Here is a 27321-nt window from a genome sequence, read left to right on the forward strand (position 1 = left end):
ATGATCAGTGAAGCAACAGTCCGTTATAGTGGTGAGAAATTTTATTTCATGATTTGAGACAATGTAGAACAGGCATTTTCAATTGTGTGAAAATGACAATGAAAATGATTTATCTGTTGTGTGTTTAAGAAGGAACTGCAGATGCTGGAAAAATCGAAGGTAGATAAAAATGCTGGAGAAACTCAGCGGGTGGAGACAGCATCTATGGAGCGAAGGGATAGGCAACGTTTTGGTCAACCCGAAATGTCGCCTACTTCTTCGCTCCATAGATGCTGCCTCACCCGTTGAGTTTCTCCAGCATTTTTATCTACCTGTTGTGTGTGCTGCTTTGTTGTAGCGCATGTTTGTCTGGATGAATACAAAGTCCAGATGGCCTATTATTCAGAGGCCTTGGTGAAACAATCCTTGAGCTAATCGCTATGAATGGCCCAAGAATGGGATCCTGGCAAGTGCATAGCTGTCAGGTAAGAGGGGCAAGGTTTAAAGGATTAAAAGATGTGTGCAGCAAGGTTTTTACAGGTGGGTGCCTGGAATGCGCTACCAAAGGTTGTGGTGGAAGCACATATGATAGTGGCTTTTAAGAGGCTTTTAGATGGGCACATGAATATGGAGAGTTATGGATCGCATGCAGGTGGATGAGATTAGTTTTTTCTTGGCATTATGTTCAGCACTGATATTGTGGGCTGAAGGGGTTGTTCCTATGCTGTACTTCCCTATGTTTTATGTTCTCCATATCCATCATTCAACATCATAAAAACTGATTATTGTTTATTATCACCTTACATTTTTGGTGGAAGCTTGCTGTGTGCAAATCCAAGGTGTATTTCAGACAACGAAACATTAAATATTACAAAAGTATTTCATTCACTGGAAAGTACTTGGGAATCATTTGTTGCCTTGCAAGGTGCTATATAAATGATAAATGATTTTGTTTTTTATTACATTTTCTCCTGAATCCTTTGTTTAATTTGTTCTGTCATGGTTTGTTGGCAAGTATTTCCTCCAAACCTCAGAGAATGCCAATGTCACTTATTGCTATTTCAGAATCCTCTGCAAAATGAGCATATCCTTCCAGTACAATTTTCCCATGCTGATATTTATAAAAATGTACTGAATCATTTTCCTATCATAACGTTACAGGAGGTGGATCAAATATTTCATAGCTAGTCTTATAAATATGAGCTGTGACACAGTTAGCATCACTGCTAAGTGCATGAAACTGATGTTTCCTGGAGTGGAATAGAATTGTAATTTATTTCGTAATTTACCTGCACCACTACAGAGAAACGACCAAATATGAATTGTCCTTTTGTGTATTAACTGTTTTTATACTCGGTGAACAATGTCGTTCCCATGCAATACTGGTTTAAGGGGAGGACAGGAAACATTAGTCTGTGTGCTTTCAAACTCTCAATGCAGAGACTGATAGATTTTTGTAAATAAAGACAATCGGGGATATTGGGCTAGTGTAGGAAAATGACAGGAGCAGAAGATCTGCCATGGTCTTATTGACTGGCAGAATAGGCACAAGAGGCTGAATAGCCTACTGCTGCTTATCTTTTGAATCATGTTTAGGTTTGAGCATCAGTGTGGTCAGCACTGCTTGTTCTGCTGAGCTAATTTGAAGAGTGTCCTTCCTGGTCCCCCTTGAACTACAAGTATTTATTCAAATCCACTCTTTCGGGCTTTCACTTGATTTCTTGAACTCAGTGCAGACAGCCAAACATATCACCCCATTCCATGCCCTTCATTGATGTTTGGACCACTGGCCTTCTCTTTCCCCACTCGAGCCTGGTTAAAGCCTCTTGCAGCAAATCTAATTGTGAATTGATCTAGGGGAAGGTATAAAATAATTCATCAAAAGGGCAATGGAATGTATGTCAGTAATATATTGCCAATAAGTCCAATTGTGGGATGCTCAATCAGCTGTGCAGTTTTATGTTCTGTGGTCTTGAAATTAAATTTTACATCAAAGTTGCACCAAATGTGCAAAGTTATTAATCTGCTCCCACTGAAGAAATACCATACTTCTGACATTTAAAAAAAAAAGTAGGTTTGTATTATGTGACAGAAGCAAATGGTGGATATTTTGCAGAATTGGGAAACATGATCCACATTAGGAAATATTGAATGTAAAACATTCAACGAACACTTTAGTACAATATTATTAAATGGTACTGCACTCTTTTTTGTTTATTTTAAAAGAAATTGAACATATACAGTATAAACTGTACAGACCAGGCAAGTCCATGTTTAATCCTTGATGTGGGCTCAGTTTACTGAATTAAACCACAGACATGAAGCATCGGTTAAGGATAGGTCTAATTTTACTGTCGATGGTAGACATAAAATGCTGGAGTACCTCAGTGGGACAGGCAGCATCTCTGGAGAGAAGGAATGGGTGATGTTTCAGGTGGAGACCCTTCTTCAGTTAGTTTTACTGTAATGTTTCCCCTTGACAGGGGACTGTAATTGTCCACATGATCACACCCCTTTTTCAGAAGAATGGAAAAGGCAATGGCAAAAAATATGAAGGCTAAGTAGATTTATTTTGCTACTCCAAAATTCTTCCCCTGTAATTGACTGTATGGATCCTTCAGTAACAAAAGGCAGACGGAAACCATTTGGCCCATTGTGGAGGAAAATAAAATTGCATTCCATGGCAGCGACGGTGCCAAGATCGCATCTTTGTGAAGAATAGAACATAGCTTACGTGCTGCATTCTAATGTTTCACTTAGAACAAAGATCTGTTCAATCACATCTGCTCTTGTGATCTGAATATTATAAATTATCTTTAAAGAAAATATGCGAGAAGGCTCACAGTGGTGATAAGCAAATTAACAGTGATTTATGCAGATCCGCACCCCCTGCTATTAAACACGCCTGTGCTCTTTACATATTGCAGCAATTTTTAATGTTTTTACTGCAACTTATTTCAGTTTCACAAATGAAGTTTTATTGGAATCTAGCTCTTCATTGAGAATGTATCACAGTTTTTGACCTTTGGATTTTTTTAGTTAGTTTAGTTTATTGTCACGTGTACCGAGGTACAGTGAAAAGCTTTTTTTTTGCCTTATTTGTGCAAATGTTGCCTAATCTGTGCAAGACACCCATTGGAATATGTACAGCCACTCTCCTTCTCACCCTGCAAGTCTCCTGTCTGCTACATGATTCTACTGGGTTGTATGCAAAACAAAGCTGTATCCAGGTTCATGTGACAATAAAATATCATTCAATTAAACTACTCGGTGGTATTTTGGTTTTGCAAACTTTGCAATGGAAGTAAAATAATTCAGCATTTTTGATCAGGGTGTAAATTGCATCTTTTTGTATTCGCACTTTCTTTTTAATTGTGGCTGAGTGACCTTTCCCCATTCATGCCTTCATTGGAATCTTGTATGATCTTCCCTTTGCAGGGATTTCCATTTGCTATTGAGCTGAGAAGGGATCATATTAAGCCATTCCTTTTTCATTTTAATGGAGATGGGAGTGGGAGAGGGCAATTTCCTTACAGGGAAAAATACCCTCACTTAAGTATAAATCTCGTATTAACCCAGGACAAAAAAAAAACAGCATGCTGGAAATGCACAAAAGATCAGCATATGTGGAAAGAGAAACTGATGTAATGTTTCAGGCTAGACAAAAATGCTGGAGAAACTCAATGGGTGAGGCAGCGAAGGAAAAAGGCAACGTTTCGGGTTTCAGGCTGATAACTTTTCATCAGATATAACTGAAATGAAATTAACATGTAAAATATGTTTCTCGCCCCACAAATACTACCTAATGGTCGAGTGTTTCCAATATAATCTCTCTTATTTCAGATTTCCAGATCTGCATTTTGTTTCTTCTTTCTCGGCTAACAAGGTTCCTTGAGACATGGAAAAGTCGGCTGTGGATAGGAAGCAAGGATTGCTTGATGGAAACAGCTAATGCAAACCCTGCTATTAGGAGCAGGGGAGTGTATTTCCAGGTCACCAGGGTACAATATTAACCTTCCAACAGTTGCTAATTCTTAAAGTCAAATGCTGCCTTGATGTCCTGAAGTGATCTCTTCCATCTCTGCCACTTCCTTAAATTCATTAATCTATTTGAGTAACTCTCCTCACTGTTAATAACTCCCAGTCCCGTCTGGCCCCCAGCCACGATGTGAGACGACCCTTTGATCTTGCGCTTTCCAATCTACACCCTCATGCCACATGTCTTTCTGCCGAGCAACTCAGCTTGACTGTGATAGGGAAACAGATTACAAACAATAATCAAGTCCTGCTTTAAAATATTTAAGTGTCAGGGCATGAGGGACATCTGTTGCCAGCTGCTGAACTGCAACCTCATCCTCTATAAGCTTGTAAAATTCCTTTCTATTAATATGTGCTCAAGCTATTGTTAATGACAGTAAGTGGGCAAGCCTTATAGCCCTGTCCCACGGTGCGAGTTCATTCCAAGAGCTCTCCCGAGTTTAAAAAAAAAATCAAACTCGGAGAATCAACGTAGCAGGTAAGTCGGAGCTCGGGCACGTCTCTTAGCACTAACGGCAGCTACTCGGGAAGACTCGCTAATGGCAGGTAAGCACGGGAAGACTCATGACGATTTTTCAACATGATGAAAAATGTCCACGAGAGCCCCGAGTACCGACAAGTGGCCATTACCGTAAATCTCCGAGTTCGAATCAGGGCAAACTCGGGAGAACTCGTGGAATGAACTCGTACCGTGGGACAGGGGTTTTATATTGGGACCTTTTCAGTTGCTCAAATTTGTTCACTCACGGTAGCTTGGATCAATTTTTACTTTTGCTTATTTGTTCTCATGAAATAAAAGGAGGCCATTCTCCCATCAAAACCATTCCAGCTCTCACCGCACATTCCTCAGACCTTACTTATTTCCCTTTAGCCTATTGTCTGTCACATGCCCATTAACTCCACTCTGATTGTTCTGCCATTCCATTACGCTAAGGAAAATGTACATTGCCCAGTTAACCTACTAACTCGTCTTCAGGATGTAGGGTCAAAATGGACCATTGAAGAAAACCCATACAGTCACAAGGAGGACCTGCAAATTCCACTTCCCAGGTTTTTCTTGGCAGCCCTTCTTAAAAAGAGACGCAACATTAGCCACCATCTAGTCATTTGGCACCTCGCCTGTGCCTGAAGGTATTCATATATCTCTTCCAGCACTCCTGCAATTTCTTCTCCAACTTCCCATAATGTTTTGGATACAACTGATCAACCCCAGCAGATTGATCTACCATCATACCTCTCACAACCTCCTCAACTGTAAAACGGATTGTCCTCAAGATATTTCCATTAACTGGCCTAAGTTCCCTATTCTTCAATTCTTTCTCCATGATGAAACCAGAGGAAAAATATGAATGAGGCCCTTGCCCACCTCCTGCAGCCCCCACATATACATATAGCAATTTTGTTTTCCCATGGGCCGCATTCTCTCACTCTGGTTACCCTTCTTCCCTTTAACATTATTTTAAAATCTCTTTGGATTCTCCTTGATTTTATCTGCCAGGGCAATATCATGCCCCCTTTGTTTTCCCACTTATTTTCCTCATTATTCGTGTTCTTTAATATCTATAATCCTGCAGAGATACACGTGATTCCAGCTGCCTAAAACTGACCCTTGCTCCCTTTCCGTGACCGAGCCTCCACTTTTCTCATCATCCAGAGTTCCTTACTGCCACCTGCCATGGCCCTCACTCTAACAGGAACGAGCATATCTTGTGCTCTCATTATCACACTTTAACAAAGCAATCCGCTTTCTGGATGTCCCCTTGCCTGCAAGCAACCTACTCAAATCGACTTTTGCACCTTCTTGTCTCTTACCATTAAAGATGTTTCAAACTTTAACCAATGGACCACATCTGTCCTTATCCATAACTATATTAAACTATATTAAAGCTAGTAAAACTGTGGTCACTGGAGGAAAGACATGGGGCCAAGGAGGATCAAATTGGAGAGTTTGGGGAAGTTGTAGTGGAGTGGCCACAATGAGGAGGCAGTGAGCAAGGACAACAATGCCTCTGCCCACTCATGTTTGTGTCTCTATAATTGTGACTGGAAACTTGCTGAAAGGTCACAAAGCACATATCCACCAATATCTGTATACTAATGTTTATGCAGCAGAATTCAGTTACCGACTGGGTTCTTGCGACTGGATCAAGACCTCTGTTCATGAAGCCTGTGTGTTAATTAAATTGCAGCAATCATCTTGCCTGCACAGGCAGCTTCTACTCGTTGAAAGATGCAGTTCCACCTTTTTCTGTTCTTCATTATTGTTACTCAATTCAACAAATCCCCAACATATGTTGGTTTGTTAGTGCGAACATAAAGAAATAAGAAAAGTAAGAACTTGTTTGGAATTTTATTGCAAATTTTACATAACACAATTTCAGGTACATGCAGCACAAAATATACTGATTTCCTAACACTTCTACTCTGAATGAGGACTTGAAGACAGATGCCAGCAATTACTTCTTTAGCAATTCACAACGGGAAATTGTAAGCAGAATTGATTGTTGGGTCCATAATACTGGACACCAATTAAGAAATAGCTTCTTGTTGTATCAAATAGCTGTAGGGTCCTCTTAATTTAAACCTATACTGCAATAACACTAAATATTTGTTCACTCACACATTAGCAAAGAATTGCTCAACAAGTGGAAATATGTACACAATAGTAACCTATGCTCATAAAATATTTTATTACATGCTAAACACTTCAGGACATATTGAAAAGGATGTGAAAACTGCTATATAAATGCAAGTCTTTATCAAATCACATTGTTCCTGACATGCAAAGACATTGACTTGCTGACTTGATGTACAATCCCACAATAGGAGTTAATTTGTCATTATAATAGGAAAAGAAATAGTAAACCATTTTACACACATGTTGAATGTAGTGTTCATGTAGCCTCCAGAAATTGAATCTTCTCAAGCTGCTCACAATGTGCTCTTTTCAGTTCAATTTCAAAATATTTTCTATTCGTACATCTTGAATCCAAATGAAATGTTTGTGATAATCTGAACATATCTCCTGGAGCACACTGTACACCATCTTCTACCTAGGCCATGGAAGGGCTTTAATTTAAGGTATCGGACACAGCTCATAATAGATCATAGCATTTTATATTTGGTAAAGTGCATAAATGCTATTGGCCAAGACGGCCGAAAAAACAAAACCGTCACAAGCATTCATTCTTTGCGCATATGCAATGGCCTACACTGGAGGTTTTCTCAACATTGTGAAGATTTACAGTTTGAAATAATCATGTTGAAACAAATGTTTGATAATGCATAATCTCGAGTAGTCTCAACAAAATGAACAGGACATAGACATTTTGATATCACAGTTTAGAAGAGATGTAGCAGTTTGTTAATAGAGTCCATGCCCCAGTGTTAAAACATCAGCAGCTTTATGATGTACATAAGAAGGAGACAAATAAGAATCAGAGAAAAATTGACAAAGAGTCCCTGTAGGTTTTGGCGGGTTTGTGGATTCACTTCAGAAACTCTTCGCATGGCAGAGCGGGTTATTTGCTGAACTGTGTCCATGGTGATTCAGGCACAGGTTATAAGAGATTTGAAGACAAGCGTGAAAGGCGTAGAAAGTGTAGAAGCTGCTTTTTGTTCTTTGACTAGGAGATCTAATGAGGCAGGCAAAGGAAATGTGCAAAAGTGAACAAACAAGGAAAACAAATAAGTGAACTGCACAAGTACATCAAAGATTATTAGTATTAGTACTTTTGGGATAATCCCAGCAATGCATAGAGAGTTAACTGTTCATTCAAACAAACTCTGGGCAATATTTACATTTTGTGCACTAAATGTGTTCGATTATATTGAACAGAATGTGCTGTTTTATGAATAACAATCCTTTCTGGGGAACTCTTATATCATTAATACAAAAGCTCTAAATTATTTAGGTGGTTATGTAAGAACAGTATTCATAGGCACAGCATTTGTGACTGATCTCTTGCTCTGGCCTGATCCCCCAACATCTTTCTGGAAAAGCCAAGTACTTCTTTTGATGTTGAAATTCATATTTGGGATACTATCCTCACATTCCAAACTATTGGTGGATTATTTAGTATTACACACAACTATTTTGTTATAGCTGGTATGCTTTCAAATTGGTGGTGTCTACTGGATAGAAATTTGTTCTTGGCCATATGCCAAGAACATGTATGAAAGTATGAAAACATCCCCTCCCCTTCCCAGTTCTCCTACCAGTCTTATTGTCTCCGATTACATTTTATCTCTGTACCGCCCACTCCCCTGACATCAGTATGAAGAAAGGCCTTGACCCGAAATGTCACCCATTCTTTCTCTCCATAGATGCTGCCTGTCCCGCTGAGTTACTCCAGCATTTTGTGTCTACCTGCTAAGTATGAAATGAAGTCAAGTAACTGCTTGCAAAATCCATTTCAATTAAACTTTTATTCTGAACCACTTCAAGGAGTAGAACATAACATGCATCCATGGCTTTTTGTCCATTCAGCACCAGAGACTGAGTATGAATGTCCACCTCTGCATATTCAGAACATAAGATCTTTACACTGAGACATAGACCTCTCACATACACAGATCTTTTATTCATTTGAATGCTGCATCAGAATTCCAGATTAACTTGCTCCCATTTGACCCCAAGAAGGCTGTACAGGAAATTTGTGGTGCACACTCATGGTGACTTCAGTGAGCAGTCAGCACTAACCCAACTCCATCTTGTTTCAGCATTGAGTCTAATTTCACATACGGTTCTGGTTCGCTGGTGCTAAATAAAATCAGCCTCATTTTAAGATCTTGGTCAGTTGCATTGAAGGGCCTTTTTCCATCTGTATGACTCAAAATATTTTAAAGAGGAGGCAAATTGTGCATGCAACCATTGGTTAAGTCTTGATTAGTAAGGGTGTCGGGGGTTATGGGGCGAAGACAGGTGAATGGGAATGGGATGAGAGGGAAAGGTAAATCAGCCATGATTGAATGGCGGAGTAGATTTGATGGGTTGGATGGCATTATTCTGCCCCTGGAACTTATAATCAAGTCCTTTGAAAGGCAGAAGCCAAACTTTTCTTTAAAGTGTAACTGTGCAATCTCTGACTGCTGTTATCATGGTCTGGACTGCAGCGTTCAAAGTAGTTTTGAAGCTCTTATGGCGCCACAACCATCAGCTCTGCAGATTTACTAGAACTGCTCGAGGAAGTAGCAGCAATCCTATAGAATGCGAATCACTGCCTTCTCTCAGGATGGCAAGTTTTTAAATGTATTAATTTTATCTGGGTCTGGACAGTATTTGCAAGACAAATGTCCATGACCCCACTCCAGCCACTTTGTCATTGTCCAACACTATCTGTTGGTCTATCTATCACAAGCCACGTTGTAGGGAAGCACAGCTTAGGAACAGCAGGACGGGCAACGAGGAATACTAGCATAAAGGAAATCAATCGTTAACCAGTTAGTGACTCCATGTCTGAAGTCATGCTCGGATATTTAAATGCAGTGTTGAATATTGCGTTAGCTTTTATTGAGTTAGTGTGGTGAAGTGGAAATTATAACATGTTCAAAATTTGTGGAATGGTGATATTGAAACATTGGTGGAAAGGTGAAATTGGGGTTTCTAAGTTTGTGATTTTTAAAAGCTCCAATTAGTTATTATTTGCCTGCTCACTCGAACAAACTTCACCATTTACAAGACCATAAGACAGGAGCAGAATTAGGTTATTTGGCTCTTCGAATGACAACAAGGTCCTTCTGCAGCTGTACAGGGCCCTAGTGAGACCATATCTGGAGTATAGTGTGCAGTTTTGGACTCCAAATTTGAGGATTGGAGACCAATTCTTGCTATTGCGGGAGTGCAGCGTAGGTTCACGAGGTTAATTCCCGGGATGGCGGGACTGTCGTATGTTGATAGAATGGAGCATCTGGGCTTGTATACACTGGAGTTTAGAAGGATGGGAGGGAATAGTTTTTAAGTTTATTAATGGATTGGACACTCTAGTGGCAGGAAACATATTCCCGATTTTGGGGGTGTACAGGACCAAGGGCCACAGTTTAAGAATAAGGGGTAGGCCATTTAGAATGGAGATGAAGAAAAACTTTTTCACCTAGAGAGTTGTGAATCTGTGGAATTCTCTGCCTCAGGCGGTGGAGGCCAATTCACGGGATGCTTTCAAGAGAGAGTTAGATAGAGCTCTTAAAGATAGCGGAGTCGGGGGATATGGTGAGAAGGCAGGAACGGGGTACTGAATGTGGATGATCAGCCATGATCACAGTGAATGGCGGTGCTGGCTCGAAGGGCCACATGGCCTACTCCTGCACCTATTGTTAATTGTCTATTTTCTATTGAATCAGCTCCACCATTCGATCATGGCAGATCTATTATTCTCTCTCAACCCCATTCTCCTGCCTTCTCGCTGTAATCTTTGACACCCTTACTAATCAACTAGTCTCCACTGTTCCTCTTTAATTTTCTTCCTCATTCATCACTCCCTACGTGACAGCTTTTGATCACAGCTTTGCCCACATTGGTGGCAAGGTTAAACAGTACACCAGACACTGTCAAACTTGCACAGCTTCCTATAGTTTTGCAAGGCTTCTCCCGAGAGGGACAGGCAACAGGAGTACTTTGGGGGAGAAATAAGGAATTGTAGATGGTGGTTATCGAAAATACTGGATAGGAGACATTTCAGGTCGGACTCTTCCACAGACTTTCTTCAGTCAGAAGAAAGGTCCCAATCCTAAACGTCATATATGCATGTTCACCAGGGATCGTGCCTGACCCCCTGAGTTACTCCAGCATTTTTTGTCTTTTCTTGCTGTTTTCACGTGATCTTGAATTGATGATACTCTGCAGAGCAGCATTATATGCACAATCTATTCATATGCGGGTTTTACACTGAGGTCAAGAGACGGGAGGTGAGAAGTAACGTCTTTGAAAAGAGCTCATGCATTGGTAGGCATGGCTGATAATACAAAATGCAGGCTTTGTGGGTTGAGGGAATGTTTCCATGCTGTATCTCTATGTCTCCGACTGTGACTAAGTCAAGTATCATTCTGTGCATCAATCAGCAATAAATCTGCAAGTGAAATAATCACTTTAAATCACGCTGTTCAGGCGAATGTGTCCTTTCTCCTAAACACTGGATACTCATGCATAAAATTAGCTTGTTTGAGATCTAATCAGTGCAGATACGAGGATTGATGTTACAGGTTGCTTAAACTGCCTAGTACTGGCATACAAGATAGATGCAAGTTGTTGTGCCCTTTCCAATATAGCACAAGTTTTTTTTTTTTTAATGTTTGTATGCATCTGTCATTATTTGGAACTAATTTTGTGTCTGGAATGCCAGTCAAATGTTACGGCTCCTGACAAGCAATTTTGAATGAAGGTGAAATAGAAAAGTGACTGCTCCCGAGGTGAAGTTCAGCATTGAACTCGGATCAGGTTGCGGATGACGATTTATAACAGGGTTATTTACAGATAGGAAGAAATGTGTCTCCATACAGAAGTGAAGGACACACGTGCCCAGCGCTAAAATAGGTTGCACAGTAGAAGGACAAAATCCCACCACCACCTCAGCGAGCTGGTCTTGTAAACTAAATGTCTATATCCCTGAACTTGACATATAATAACTTGTTTCCTTCATCCATGCATTTATTTGGCTCACTTTTCTTCGAATTTCAAGTCAATGGGATAACAGATGCACTTTTGACAATTGCAGCCTTAATGTTGCAATAATTAAGTCAGAAGACTAAAAGGGATCAGACTGCGAACAACATTCAGTTCATAAATGCTCAGCAGGCTGTTTTATATCATCTTGTACCGGACAGTTTTTTTTTCAGTGCTGCATGGTAGGCTGCTCTGGAAGGTTAGATCTCATGGGATCCAAGGAGAGATAGCTGAATGCATAGCAAATTGGCTCCATGGAAGGAAGCAGAGGGTCATGGTGGAAGGTTACTTCTCAGTATGGATACCTGTAACTAGTGGTGTGCCACAGGGTTCGGTGCTGGGCCCGTTACTGTTTGTCATCTGCATCAATGATTTGGATGAGAACATACAGGGCAAGATTAGCAAGTTTTATGATGATACAAAAGTTAGTGGTTTTGCAGACATTGAAGATGGTTGTGAACGATTGCAGCATGATCTGGATCGATTGGCCGGGTGGGCAGAGGAATGGTTGATGGAATTTAATACCGAGAAGTGTGAGATGTTGAATTTTGGGACGTCGAACAAGGGCAGGACATACCCTTGTAAATGGTAGGCCTCTTGGTAGTGTTGTAGAGCAGAGGGATCTAGGAGTACAAATGCATGGTTCCATGAAGGTCGAGTCGCAGGTAGAGAAGGTGGTCAAAAAGACTTTTGGCACTTTGGCCTTCATCAGTCAGAGTATTGAGTATGGAAGTTGGGAGGACATGTTGCAGTTGAATAAGACGTTGGTGAGATCACATTTAGAATATTGTGTTCAGTTCGGAGCACCATGTTATAGGATAGATATTGTCAAGCTTGAAATGGTTCAAAAAAAGATTAACGAGGATGTTGCCAGGACTAGAGGGTGTGAGCTATAGGGAGAGGTTGAGTAGGCTGGGTCTCTATTCCATAGGAGGAGGATGTAGGAGGTGTGTGAGAGGATGAGGGGTGATCTTCTAGAAGTGTACAAAATCATGAGAGGGATAGATCGGGTAGATGCACAGGGTCTTTTACCCAGAGTAGGGGAATCAAGAACCAGAGGGCATAGGTTCAAGGTGAATGGGAAAAGGAATCAGAGGGGTAACTTTTTCACACACAGGGTGGAGGGTGTATGGAACAAGCTGTCAGTTGAAGTAGTTGAGGCTGGGACTATCCCATTGTTTAAGACACAGTTAGACAGGTACATGGATAGGATATGTTTGGAGGGTTATGGACCAAAAGCAGGCAAGTGGGACTAGGGTAGTTGGGACATTGTTAGCCGATGTGGTGAGTTGGGCCGAAGGGCCTGTTTCCACACTCTATGACTCTATGACTCCACAAAGTGTTTCATCACTGACATTCCATGTCAAGATCAGACAAAGTCACGGCTCTTGAATGTCTATTTGCCTGCATGCTAAATGTAACTTGGATTTAAAAGGCCTTCCCTTGATTTTCTGCAACAACTACATGATTTGGCTGCAGTTGGGAAACACAGAATCGATGGAAATGACATTGGATTCACTTTGTGACTTACATTTGTAGGTCAATTAGCAGAGGACAGACATTATCTGTCATTTTTCTGTTGTGTGGTAGAAGCTATAATTAGGTATGACATTAGAATGGATATGCCAAGTATTTTTTCTAAATGTAAGCCAATAAATGAGGTTAAGATATAATAAATGTATTTATTTACTTAATATATCACAGGGAAAATCCTTATTTAAAAAAAAAAATGCAATTTGGATCATTAAAATCAGGAGCAGTCAACTGATTGAGATTGAATAGCATTTGTAAACTGTAGAATATTGATAATACTGTCATTTATCAGTGGCTCAGTGCCAAGTTGCAGCTGCACTTCAAATAAGACATTGCCTTACCCGATATCTAATACAGGTTTTTTTTTTACAAATCAAGTCATATCATTGATCCACTGAGCTGCAGTTCATTGATTTACCAGAATCTATAGACACGTTGGTGCAGACGTACATAAATATTGAAACTAATAAGTTGAAGGGAAACATTTCCCATATTTGAGGCTTTCAGATTCCTACACTTGGACCCACAAGGTGGAGATAGGTCAATAGGTTAGGTATGTTCTTCATTAAATCATGTGATAGGAGCAGAATTAGGCCATTCGACCCATCAAGTCAACTCTGCCATTCAATCATGGCTGACCTATCTCTCCGTCTTAATCCCATTCTCCTGCCTTCTCCCCATAACCTCTGACAGTCGTACTAATCAAGGTCTTACTGAATAGCTGAACATACTTGTGTGACTGTGCTGACTGTTCTACTTCACGTTCATGCATTCTGATTATATTAACTCAGTGCAGCTCCACACTTGTACTGGTACAATGCCTATAAAAATTACAGACAACATTTAAATTCAATTAAATGTAATTATATTCTATTTTGACAAAGTCGTAAATGGAGCACTTGCAAAGCTTTTATTTACATAAAGCTATAGCTGCATAATTAGTGTAGGGAATTTTATAACTTTTATGAGGTGTAAAATTGAGTCCAATTATTGAATCTGGCACATTTTATTTACACTGCTTTAGGCTGCAATTGGCTATACCAGGGCTGAAATGAGCTATCATAGAGCTTGCATGTTAAGAAAACAGTATCAACCTTTATGGGATTTGGACCATATTCAATCCAGTCTGCTGTCTGTGGACCTGTTGATCCTTTGGTCTATAAAAAACATGGCTTAATTGAGCTGGATACTCAGGGCTTATCCCAGCAGCCCAGCAGTCCTGCAAATAAACCCATGCTATCAAGGTCCTCCTCATACTGAGAAACGCCACCCCAAACATTTATATTGCTATTCCTCCCTCGTGGTGGGCACACATCTCAAACTCATTTCCCAGTGGCACTGGGACAGAACTGCAGATTCATGAAGATGGTTTAGCATCACTAATTACTGATGAACAGACTTGCTGTGTCACTCATGTCCAACCTCGAGAATGAATTACTAACAAAAAAAAGATTCAAGTATATATACTAAACGCTGCTCTAATATGACCCATTCACACTCTCTGGTCACACAGTTTATGTTATAATTCTTTACTTTTTAATCCTAGATCAGCTTCAGTGGTAGAAATTAATTGAACTGAAATTTTCTCTCCAAAGATGGTGCCCGACCTGCTGATTATTTCCAATTTATTCTGTTTTATTTTTTTATTTCAGATTACTGACTTTGCTGTTTTTGTACAAAAACTTTGTTTTGTAATTACGGAACCGATACATTAATCATATCTTGAATCTTTCAGAGTCCTGCTCAGCCTAACCAATTGTTCAGTTCGGATGAAAAGAAACATAATTTGGATATGGCATGAGTGGTAGCAGAGGCAGCATATGTTTACAGATCCCAATGTTAAACAACTGAAGGTTGTGACTATCACAATGGGATATTTGAGGCACTAGAGGGTTGAACCTAAGGTGGGAATGATCTTGCAGGAGCAGCTGTAAGGACCAAACAGGTGACACAAGGGACCACAGATGCAGGAATCTTGAGTTAAAAAAGTGCTGGAGTAACTCAGCAAGTCAGGCAGCATCTGTGATGGGAATGGGCAAGTGCAGTCTGGAGAAAGGTCCCGACCTGAAATGTTTCCTATCTGTTCCTTCCACAGATGGCCTGCCTATCACTGCATTTAACTCAAGAGCAACCAGGAACTTTCTTTTATTGACATATTAATCAAAATTCCAAGCTTTGTACTTGCTTTCCAATTTATTGTCCTTTCCCACCAATCTTTTTTACTGCCATAGGATTGTATTAACCATTGACTGGAAGATAAAAAAAATGGTCTCTTGCCTACACCATCTTAATTTTTAAGATGTATGCTCTGGGGTGGCAGTGGGTGTTAGTTGGAGGAATAGTTTTTCATATTTTCATATAGATGATTTACTTTGTCGGGATATGAGCAGACTGAAATAATTCAATTTGATTATTTTACTGCATGCTATCACTGCCATGGGATTTGAGAAAAACATGTGATGTGAACGTGGGGACTTGCAAATGTTAACAGCTGGCTATATTTACAGCCTCGTGATCTACATCACTGTTCCACAATGACTGGAATGCAGATACTACACCGCTGATAATTCTGTCACTCGGTCGCTGTGAAGCTTGTTTACTTCCTACAGTCTTATTGTAGAATATGAGCTAACAATGAAATTATTCAAGGAGCCAACATTTTCCTTCCTTATTGTTGCATAGGAATTGTATCGTTATTGAGGTGTATACTCCCGAGTATAATAAAATTATGGTTTCATTTTGAATCAAAACCCTGATCAATTTATTTAGTCAATATAAAAAATAGACCAGTGCAAAATAGCAAAAACATATGCTGAGACTTGGCTGCTGCACAGGCTGTACTATGATCAAATTGTTGCATTCTTTCAAAATCTCCTGGAAACTTTATTTTATTTGAATATATTGCTGACTTTGTTCTATGTTTAATTAAATTTACTGGAACCATATTGTGTTGAATGGCAGCTACCAACAGTGGAACGCCATAATGGTCATTTTTCAAAAGGAAATTATTACAAACTAGGGTCATGCCTTACTTAATTAGATTCCATGTTTTGCTTCAGATAATAAGTTTAATGCAATTAAAACAATCTTTGTCTTTCATATTCCACTTCCAATTTAAACGGGTTTCACTCATTCAGCTTTTGCTGGTCTGAGGTTTACGTTAATGGGAAATATGTTTTGAGTAACGAAAACTCAAAGTATTCTAAACAAACTCACATGGTATTAAGCCATCAATGCTTCTACAACATAGTTGAAATTTTACTTTTTCTATATCATACTGTAAAAATATCTTGGCATGATTTTGTTTTACAGTGGAATTTTACAGGTTACATTTTGAACCAAATGGGATTAGTTAGGAAGACTCATGTTCTGACCAAATTTGGACAATACGCCACTCATCTGTGCACAGTTGCTCATGCACTAAAACATTTTGACAATGATAATAACCTTGTTTCCTGCAATGTTGGCACGAGCATTTCTAATATTCATATGGCTTACAGTGTGATTCATTGTGGTGATGGAGATTTGAAAGATCTTGTTGTGGGTTTATTTTTATATAACCTAATCTGCCTGATTTCATGAGAGGTTAGATGCCAACATGTTGCATCTGCATTTCATTTGTATTTAACACACACACACAGCTTTTCATGCGATTAACTGGTTAATTTTTCAGGTTTTATTTCTAACAGTTAAATCTTTATTCTGACTCATGTTGGTCTCAAAGGATTTGGCTGAAAATAATAAATAGTGCCGCATATATCAATTGTAGTGTCTGCAACTGTGGACTCTGGGTCAACATAGTTATGAAGGCCTCAAGAACGTGCTTAGAGCATAACTCTGCTGTGTGTAGAGTATGTACAAGATGTATTCTAGAGAGAGTTAAATATAGTTCTTAGGGCTAACAGAATCAAGGGATATGGGAAGAAAGCAAGAATGGGGTACTGATTCTGGATGATCAGCTATGATCATTTTGAATGGCGGTGCTGGCTCGAAGGGCCGAATGGCCTACTCCTGCACCTATTATCTATGTTTCTAACTCTTCATCCGCATGCTCTTTGTAGATAGATAAAAGTCCACCCACAGTTGGTGCGGTGTGATAGATTCATAATGACAATGACCCTCAACTACTAGCATATATGTAATCCTCCAATGCTGATTTGCCTCTTTTGAAAAGAGTGAAGTTAACAATGACAAGCATTACAATACTTTTGAGTTTGTAAATCCAACGACACTATTGTCTTTTTAATTTCCAACATTTATGAAACTGACTTCTGTGACTTAATACACATTTTTTTCATGACTTGATTTGTAGTCAATCAACTATGAACATTTAGGTAGCACTTTCTGGTATTGCATTGATTTATGTGGTGAATTATTCTTTCTGGGACCAGGTCTCTTTATGGAACGGAAGGTACACACAAAATAATTTGGGTTGCAATGAATGGTTTTGCTTTGTAAATTTATATAAACTTGCAAATTGATGTGACATGATGTTCTTACTTTCTTACCCATAGCTGAAAGTTACACATGGGACTAACTTTGGTTCACCTAAAATTAACACCTAGAATGTTAATTATCAAATAATCTGTTATAACCTGGTTTGAAGGAAAGATTTTGCATCAATTATTGAGGATGCAGTGCTTACTTTCAAGGCAACATTGTGCCTGCTATCTAATGCCACTGCTACCATCAGAGCTAAAGATTTAATAAAATGGCTGCCGGCTTGTCCAGTGCTACTGATTTCTGACAGCTGAAATATTGCTGTGATTGTGATGGCAACAGATTTCCCTTCCACCAGTGGGTGACCCACTGCTCATTTCAGAAAATTCTCATGGGTGCCTGTTGCTCAGTAACCAGGGCTGTGATCATCCAAACCTCAATGTACATGTATCTTGGCTTCACAGAGTAAATGGTGGATTTGTCACCTGTTCCTACTTGACCCACCAATCAGCTCACCAAATCAATGACCCAATAAAGGAACACTTTCAACCTCCCTCTAGTGCAATTGGGCGAATGATACTATCATTTTGAACGTTGCTGAACCTTGAAGTCTGTTTGGAGAGTCTGAAGAAAGGTCTCGACCCGAAATGTCACCCATTCCTTCTCTCCAGAGATGCTGCCTGTCCCACTGCGTTACTCCACCTTTTTGTGTCTATCTTTGGTTTAAACCAGCATCTGCAGTTCCTTCCTGCACTTGAAGTCTGTTTCATTGTTTGGGTCCTTAAGAAGGTAAAGGGCTGTTGCATAATACCATATGGTAGGTTTGCTGATGACATAACCGTGTAAGAGATGTGGAATTAAGTAAGGATATGAGGAAATTGGCAAAGAAATTAAAAAATGGTCAACATGCCATCATAAAAATGACACTGCCCTGTATTGAATCAAATATGTTGCAGACATCCTAGGAATAAAGGATATGGATTTCTAAAAATAGCATTCAATGTCTTAATTAAAAAACAGATCCAGTGATATGCAAATCTAACCCTTCAATTTTAATGTTTAACCATGGGGTGGATCGTTTCAGCTATGTATTTGGTATAGAATTTGTATTCACCAATCTAATCATTACAATTAGGAGAAAGTAACAAGGAGGTTAGAACAAACCTGATTTCTATAGCATTCTACTGTGAATCTTAATGGACTGGAATAAATAAACATCAGATTTTTAAGTTTAGTTTATTGTTACATGGACAATGAAAAACTTTGTTGCGTGCTATCCAGTCAGTGGAAAGACTATACATGATTACTGTCAAGCCATTCACAGTGTACAGATTTCTGAGTGCATCATTTTGGTGAAGGACAAATAGCAATCAAAAGACAGTTTGTCTCCATCACATATTGGGCTGCAATTGGCTGGAGTCTTTGTAAAGATACCCAAGATGAAACATATTATCCTGCTTTCATTAGCAAAACTTCTCGCTCAGTACTGGTCCCCCTCGTGTTATGAACACTTGACTTATGTACAGTCCATAGATAGATATGAATGTTACTGAGACCAATGGGATAAATTTGTCTGCTGCTCCTGCCTGGGAATTCAGTTCATGGCTTCATTGCTGACTTGCGAACTGACAGATTTACGAACGGTTCACAGGAACGGAGCCCTGACATATTCTGGGGAGAACCTGAAGAATTATTCAACTAAAATTTCACAAATGTAAAATCAAAATCTAGAGTGGCACAGTGTCGTGCCTGGTAAAACTGCTGCTTCTCGGCACTAGAGACCCAGGTTCATTCCTGACCTTGGATGTTGCCTTTGTGGAGTTTGCACATTCTCCCTGTGACCATGTGCATTTGCTCCAAGTACTCCAGTTCTCTTCCACGTCCCAAAGGTGTGCAGGTTTATAGGTAAATTGGTTTCTGTGAAATTGCCCCAAATGTGTAGGGAGTGGATTAGAAAGTGGGAAAACATAGAAAATAGGTGCAGGAGGAGGCCATTTGGCCCTTCGAGCCTGCACCACCATTCGTTGTGATCATGGCTGATCATCCACAATCAGTAACCCGTGCTCCCCATACCCCTTGATTCCACTAGCCCCAAGAGCTCTATCTATCTCTATCTAACTATCCAGTGAATTGGCCTCCACTGCCCTCTGTGGCAGAGAATTCCACAAATTCACAACTCTCTGGGTGAAAAAGTTTTTTCTCAACTCAGTTTTAAATGGCCTCCCCTTTATTCTTAGTCTGTGGCCCCTGGTTCTGGACTCCCCCATCATTGGGAACATTTTTCCTGCATCCAGCTTGTCCAGTCCTTTTATAATTTTATACGTTTCTATAAGATTCCCTCTCATCCTTCTAAATTCCAGTGCATACAAGCCCACTCTTTCCAATCTTTCCTCATAAGCACCAGTGTGAATGGCTGATCGATGGTTGGTGTGAACATGATGGGCTGAAGGGCCTATGTCCATGTTATATCTCGAAGCTAAACTAAACAAAAGATCAGTCAAAATATGGGAACGTTGTTCAGATTTTAAAAAATATATATATTCTTCATAGTAAAATTGTACCAATATCAACAATTGAAGATGAAGGTGCATAGTATATTGTAATTTTCAAAAATGTGAGTAAATTTTCCATCATTACACAAATATAAGAATGTTGGGTGAAATTGTGCTCTCAATACGGAACTTTGCCAGAAGATCAAACCAAAAAATACTACCTGGAAGTTTGTGCAGCTCATTTTTTAATGATAATCATGAGAAGATTGGGACTTGGATGATTCAAAGTTGTGGATTTAATGTCCAATTCTTCAAACTATTCTAACCTCTCATGACATACATCAATAATTCTTTACCTTTGTTGAATGTGTCTTGAAATACTTGACGGTGTTCAAAATAGTTGCAACTCTAATGGAGACAAACTGAGCTTTTCTCATTGCTGGCTTACAAACTCAGTGTGGCAGTGATTTGATAAAAACCTTAAGGATTTTTTTTAAAAAGATGTATTTTTATCTTGAACACAGACCAAATACCTCACACCATTTTTCCCCAAAAGTTCATTTGAACAACTTTTCTAAAAATTATTTTATGCCAGTTAAAAATTATATAGGATCACTTTAACAATCAGTACATTGAAACACGATGTAACTATATTGACTTTTGTTGTACCTCCTCTCCTTTCCCAATGCTAAAGACAGTGATATCTCTTCAAATATTAATAAAGCAAAAGAGATGTTATTTATTGAGACCTATGTAATGGTTACCTATTGCCAAGTAAAATATTGTAAATTGTGTTTCATAGGTTTGATAATCTTTTCAGTTATAAATCCTCTGCTTGCAGTGTTGAATTATTTTGATTTATACAGAAGGACTAAATGAATTCCTTCCAGTTTCCAAAAAAGAACTGGCGAGGAGTATTCTTCAAAAATTAAAAAGCCCCTTGGGATTTATTTTTCAAATCGTTCAGTTTAAAATAGTGGTTCAATTAAAATAAAAGTTCTCTTACCTCTATTGAAGTTCGGTGGGTTAGGGATGTGAGTTGCAGGTTGGCTGTGATCAAGGAGTGCCGGAATGCTGTCCAGTTTTCATCTGAATGGCTCAAAGTTTATTGCAGTAAAACGAGTGGGTGGGGACAAGTCTAACTTTAAGGGGTGTGGTTGACATTGCCACAAGCTGATTGATGGGTCCGTGTTGGATAAAATTCAGAAGTCTACTATCAGCTGTGTTTAGCCACAAAAAATGTCAAACAACTGTCATAATGAATCGTGTGCTAACATCTTCCAGCTCCCAAAATAGTCTGCTTTACTCTGCGAGCTTCATGTGAACAAGGAATTTTATTGGTGCACATGACAATAAGCTGACCTGAATCTGATCTTTCTCTATAAGTAGTTCAGCTTACATTTAATAAAATTATTATTCTTTGTAGTTTTAAAATTCACAAGGATGTTTCATGTTTAATGTTACAGGAGAATTACAGCAATGTTACAGGAGAAGTTGAATCCTGTCTCTGCTTTGAAGATTCAGTACTTTTGTGATGTTTATATTCTGTAACTCCAGCTTTTGAAATTCCATGTTAATTTTGTTTAACTGTATTTTATTGAAACCTTGTTTTAAGTTGAATAAAAACCTCTCCTCCTACTGTACCTCTCCCTCAAGTTTAAAATACATGAGATGGGAAAGAACAATGTTGGTTTGAAGAATAGGCTTCTGATCTCATCTCTCCGTCCTCACCTTCAATTAAACTGATCCTGTAATACAGCTATATGCCAGGAGTGAGCAGGATAAATTCACAGAAAGTCATTATGAATACATTTTTCCCCTTCATTTTTCTCCTATTCTCAATAAGCCTTTTTGTTCCTGGGAGCTCACGGGCAACTTATCAAATAGCCTTTTTCATATATGAGGCCAGAACCAACATGATATTCCTTAATAGGTGTCAGAACCAAGCTCAATTTTGTCTGAAGAAGGGTTTCGGCTCGAAACGTTGCCTATTTCCTTCGCTCCATAGATGCTGCCGCACCCGCTGAGTTTCTCCAGCATTTATGTCTACCTTCAATTCTGTCTTCACTGCCTCGCACATTAACACTATCTTACACACACTAGGGACAATTTACACATACACCAAGCCAATTAACCTACATACCTGTACGTCTTTGAAGTGTGGGAAGAAACCGAAGATCTTGGAGAAAACCCACCCGGTCACAGGGAGAACGTACAAACTCCGTAGAGACAAACACCCGTAGTCGGGATTGAACTCCGGTCCCGGGCACTGTAATCACTGTAAGGCAGTAAATCTACCCTTGTGTCGACCATTGATATTGATTTATTATTGTCATGCGTACCAAGATACAGTGGGAAATCCGGGAAAAATCATACCAGGCATAAGTACAATCAAACCCTATACGAGTACAATAATAGTACAAAAAGAGAAAGGGAACAGTGAAAAATATAGTGTTACAGCTACAGAGAATGTGCAGATTAAAAGAAAATCTGTGCAAGTGCTGCAATGAGGTAGATTGGGTGATCACGAGTATGTCCTTTGCTAATGAGAGGGCCACTCAAGAGTCTGATAATAGCAAGAAAGAAGTTATTCTTATGTGTTTTCAAGCTTTTGTATTTTCTGCCCAGTGGTAAAAGGGAGAAGACTGAATGTCAAGGAGCGTGAGTGACCTTTGATTATGGTGGCTGCTTTTTCCATGGCAGCATGGTGTAGGCATGGCAGGGAAGATAGTTTGCATGATGGACTTGTCGGCGTCCACACCTTTGAGGCTTTGAGATTCAGTTTGTCATTTTATAGTAAACACATTTCAATATTAAGCACATTTAGGGCAACTGTTAATTTACAAATGACCTTGGCTTGGATCATCAATGAGGATTCTGCTTGTGGAGACCGTGCTTCATTTGGACGTCCAATAGCAAATCTGCCAAAGTAGATTATGTTGGCAGTATTAATAATCTTGTCATAAAATTGTGTATAATCAAGTTGTGTATATCCTAAAATATACTTGCCACTGACACTAAAATAAATTAAGCACCCTTCAAATTAAAGTCAAAATAGAAATATATAGATGTAATATTAGTTAATTAAACAGAATTTGGGATCTGCTGTTCTACCATTTCTCCACAAACTATTATGTTGTCTACTATGGTTAATTAGCTTTAACCTATTAATTTTAAGCCAATTGATGCTCATGAAAATATTTCTCATGAAATATAGTTTTTCTACCTATAGTTAGGTAGTCATACATCACATTTTACAATAGAAAATTCCATAATAGGTATGTCATCTGAGCACCTGTCTCCATTGGTATTCCATTGATTTACATCCATGATCTGTACCTTGTTCATCACTGCCGTAAGTCGAGTACTCATAAATTGTTGTCCTTTCACCGTCCTTTCTAACGACACTGCAAACAGCTGCCTGTTAACTGGCTAAGAATAACACCCATGTTATCACCGTGTCAATCTATTTATTTCCTGTATTTGACGAGAGACACAACCCAAGCAAAGTCATTTGACATTTGCTAGGTCCTAGTCTTCGCATGACAGGTGGAAATTTTCAACAGAAGAAACGGCAAACGAAATAACATTTTGGGTGGTGGGGGAAGGTAGAAACGATGTAGGCTCGGACATCCACATGATGCTGAAGGAAGTCCTGTTTATGTACAAGTAGCCCAGCTGTCTGAAACAATTTACTGGCAAATCGGGATCCCAGTTATGCCCCTGTCCCACTTAGGAAACCTGAACAGAAACCTCTGGAGACTTTGCGCCCCACCCAAGGTTTCCGTGCGGTTCCCGGAGGTTCCCGGAAGTTTTTGTCAGTCTCCCTACCTGCTTCCACTACCTGCAACCTCCGGCAACCACCTGCAACCTCCGGGAACCGCATGGAAATCTTGGGTGGGGCGCAAAGTCTCCAGAGGTTTCCGTTCGGGTTTCCTAAGTGGGAAAGGGGCATTAGTTCTAAAGCCTTGATTGCAATCTTCAATTACCTATAGCTGGAGAATATTTTTTGCTCTGCTCCAGTGATATGTACTAGGCATTGAACAGCTTAACCAACAATACTGCTGACATATTTAAGCTACAATTAACATAGAGGCCAATTAACTACACATCTTTTGGTCGTGGGAGGAAACCGGAGCATCTGGAGGAAACCCATGTGGTTTCAGGGGGAGTGTGCAAACTCCATACAGACTGCACCTCAAGTTAGGAACAAAGTCGAGTCTCTGGCGCTATGAGGCAGCAGCTGTACCAGTTACACCACTGTGCTCCCCAATCCTGGCAGCATCCAGGTAAACCTCTTCCTCACTCTCTCCAAAGCCTCCATGTACTTCCTGTGAGCTGTGCACAGTAATCCAAAAGTGACTTAACTAATGTTTTATAGAACAGCAACATGATTTCCTGACTCTTATAATCAATGCCTGACTGATGAAGGCAAGCATATTGGATACCCTCTTCACCAATCTTTCTACATGTGTTACTAATTTCAGGGTGCTAATACTTGGAGCCCAAGATTCCTCTGCACATCAATGCTGTTAAATGTCCTTCAATAAACTATACTTTCTCTCTACATTAGACTATTCCTAAAATCCAGAATTAAACTTAATCTGCCATTTTTCTGCCCATATCTCCTGCTGATTTATATCCTGCATCCAATTTTTGTATTTTCTACCAATGTACGAACCAACGTATCTACATTTTCATTCGGGTCGTTTAATCATATATAACAGAAGTCTCAGCACTGAACCCTACAGAACAAATTGTCAGAGGAGGTAGCTGAGGCAGGTATATTAACAACATTTAACAGACACTTGGATAGGTACATGGATAGCATGAACCTTTCGAGATATGAGCTCAATGCAAGCCAATGAGACTAGCTTAGATGGGACACCTAGGTTGGCATGGAGGAGTTGGGCAGAAGAGCTTGTTTCCATACTGTATGACTCTATGATCTAATAATGCTATCATAACATCCTGTAGTTATGAAAATATACCATCCTTAATCTGATAATTCTTTCTATCTATCTATCTATCTATCTATCTATCTATCTATCTATCTATCTATCTATCTATTTCTAATTTATCAATTAATCTCTAATTTATCAACCCAGCTATATCAAGTTGCTATATTTGCAGCTGTTCATCAAATCCACCTTGTTTGAAATGAATGATGACCTCCAAAGTGCCTTCTGATCCCAAAAGGTATTGGCTCATAAGGACACAATTTAATTGGGCGACACTGTGGCGCAGCGGTAGAGTTGCTGCCTTACAGCACTTCCAATGTCGGAGACCCAGGTTCGAACTCAACTAAGGGTGCTGTCTGTATGGAGTTTGTACGTTCTCCACGTGACCACACGGGTTTTCTGCGAGATATCCCGTTTCATTCCCCACTCCAAAGACGTACAGGTTTGTAGGTAAATTGGCTAAATGTAAAAATTGTCCCTAGTGTGTGTAGGATAGTGTTAATATGCGGGGATCGCTGGTCTGCACGGACCGCGTGGGCTTAAGTGTCTGTGTCCGTGCTGTATCTCTAAACTAAAACTAAACTGAACTAAAATTGTAAGAGGTTAACAAACCACAAGAGGCGCTCTCGCTTCTGTGGGTATTGCCTTACAACTCTTTGAAGACTACGTGCTGTGAGTGCACAGTTGAAGCTTCTAAAATACCAGACACGCATCCATCTGGTGAATTCCTTGACCTTTGTAATCAACTTTCCCATCATCCTTACTGACGGAATTCAATGTCAGCTGGCTGAGTAATTTCTTACCGTATTGTTGTGTGACAGCTGCACATTTTGGATGTATTTTGTTAAAACCTGAGATCATTGATAAACAAAATAGCCTTAAACTTTAATCATAAAAGGTTCCCGATATAAATTGTTCACCAGACAAATGGAGAATATATTATTAAGTGAAACTTTTTAAAATGTCGTAATGAGGGCGAAATTGTCTTAATTAAGAAAGACTGAATATTACTTAATTTTTTGTTTGCAATATGATCCCTTTAAGTTCTATTGCATTCCTTCTTGTATGGATTAAAATGATATGTTATATTGCAGAAATAATGCATATTCAGACAAGTATCATGGGATGGACTTTATCTCCTCAGACTTTAGTGTTTTGCTCTGGAAATCGCTGGGATTTGGTGAAGGTGGGAGATGAACAGAGTCTCTGTGATCTCAATCCATCTGGGTGTATAAAGGTTAATGTGGAGAATCAAAAACAGAGTCAATAATATGAACTCGCATCAAAAGTATGGAGTGGGAATGAGAAAAATATTGAATCAGTGAAAGGAAAAAGACACAAGGCAAATAAACAAAAATGTAATTAAGTTGTTGAAAAATATTTGAAGAACAAATTATTACCATAGAATTGAAACTTCAGTATTTCATTATTCACTTTCTGGCCATCCAAGCTTAAGTCATGTAATGAATATAAATCACATTACTAACAGAGTCCTTAGGGTGTGAACCGACAGCCTTAAGTATTCATTCATACTGTTGGTGTAAATCCACCAGTTTTATGTTACACGATGGGGAAGCTCATGTGTTTTTGTTTCCTGTTTTGGTGGGCAGGTGGTAGTTTGATGTAAATCATCGACGGTGGTGAATTGGAACTCGTTGTCTACCTCTTCCTCAATATAAACTTCTAGTTTCAAACTATAGTGAGCATCACAAACTTGCCAATATCTTCCCCAAAATGATTGTATGTCCTTTTTATGAACGATCTTTAATAGATTAATTCTTCTTCGGCCCCCTTTGGCCATGGCCAGGGTGTTATTCCCCATATGGAGGATGCCTGTGCATGACTGTTTAACGTGGGGAGACAGGTGCACAGGCAGCCACCCCACGGTCCTTGACAGATCTGGGTCAAGATCCAGTGGCATGGAGTCCAAGACGACCGGAGACCCTTTTCTGCTGCAGCCTTCATCTGCCTTCCCAGCCGTTGTGATGCTCCACTAAGGTCAGCCATCATCCTCCTCCGCCTGTTCCACCATTGAGGTCTTGGTTGGATTGCTCTTTGTCAGAGACCTCCCCCTCGCCATGTGTGGCCATGCCAGGAGCATAGCTCCAGACGGCATCTCAGGATCTCAGGTCCACACAAGCTTCTCCACCACGACAAGGTAATCAAGAGATTAATTAATAGATTTGTATTAAGCATGTGTCATAGATTCATAAAGTCATAG

General features: G+C 39.5%; 2 protein-coding genes across 7 annotated transcripts in view; one reads left to right on the top strand and one right to left on the bottom strand.

The window, feature by feature from the left end:
- Nucleotides 1–27321, top strand: part of cep85l (centrosomal protein 85, like) — a 239013-nt gene that overhangs the window by 123429 nt on the left and 88263 nt on the right. The window lies entirely within an intron of this gene.
- On the bottom strand, nucleotides 6354–21282 carry pln (phospholamban). Its single transcript, XM_055635757.1, has 2 exons — nucleotides 21146–21282; nucleotides 6354–7652 (listed from the first exon to the last, which is right to left on the bottom strand). The coding sequence occupies exon 2, from the start codon at nucleotides 7558–7560 to the stop codon at nucleotides 7405–7407; it is 156 nt and encodes a 51-aa protein (XP_055491732.1). The 5' UTR covers nucleotides 7561–7652; nucleotides 21146–21282; the 3' UTR covers nucleotides 6354–7404.

This window comes from Leucoraja erinacea, chromosome 5, assembly GCF_028641065.1.
Source record: "Leucoraja erinacea ecotype New England chromosome 5, Leri_hhj_1, whole genome shotgun sequence".
Taxonomy (NCBI): domain Eukaryota; kingdom Metazoa; phylum Chordata; class Chondrichthyes; order Rajiformes; family Rajidae; genus Leucoraja; species Leucoraja erinaceus.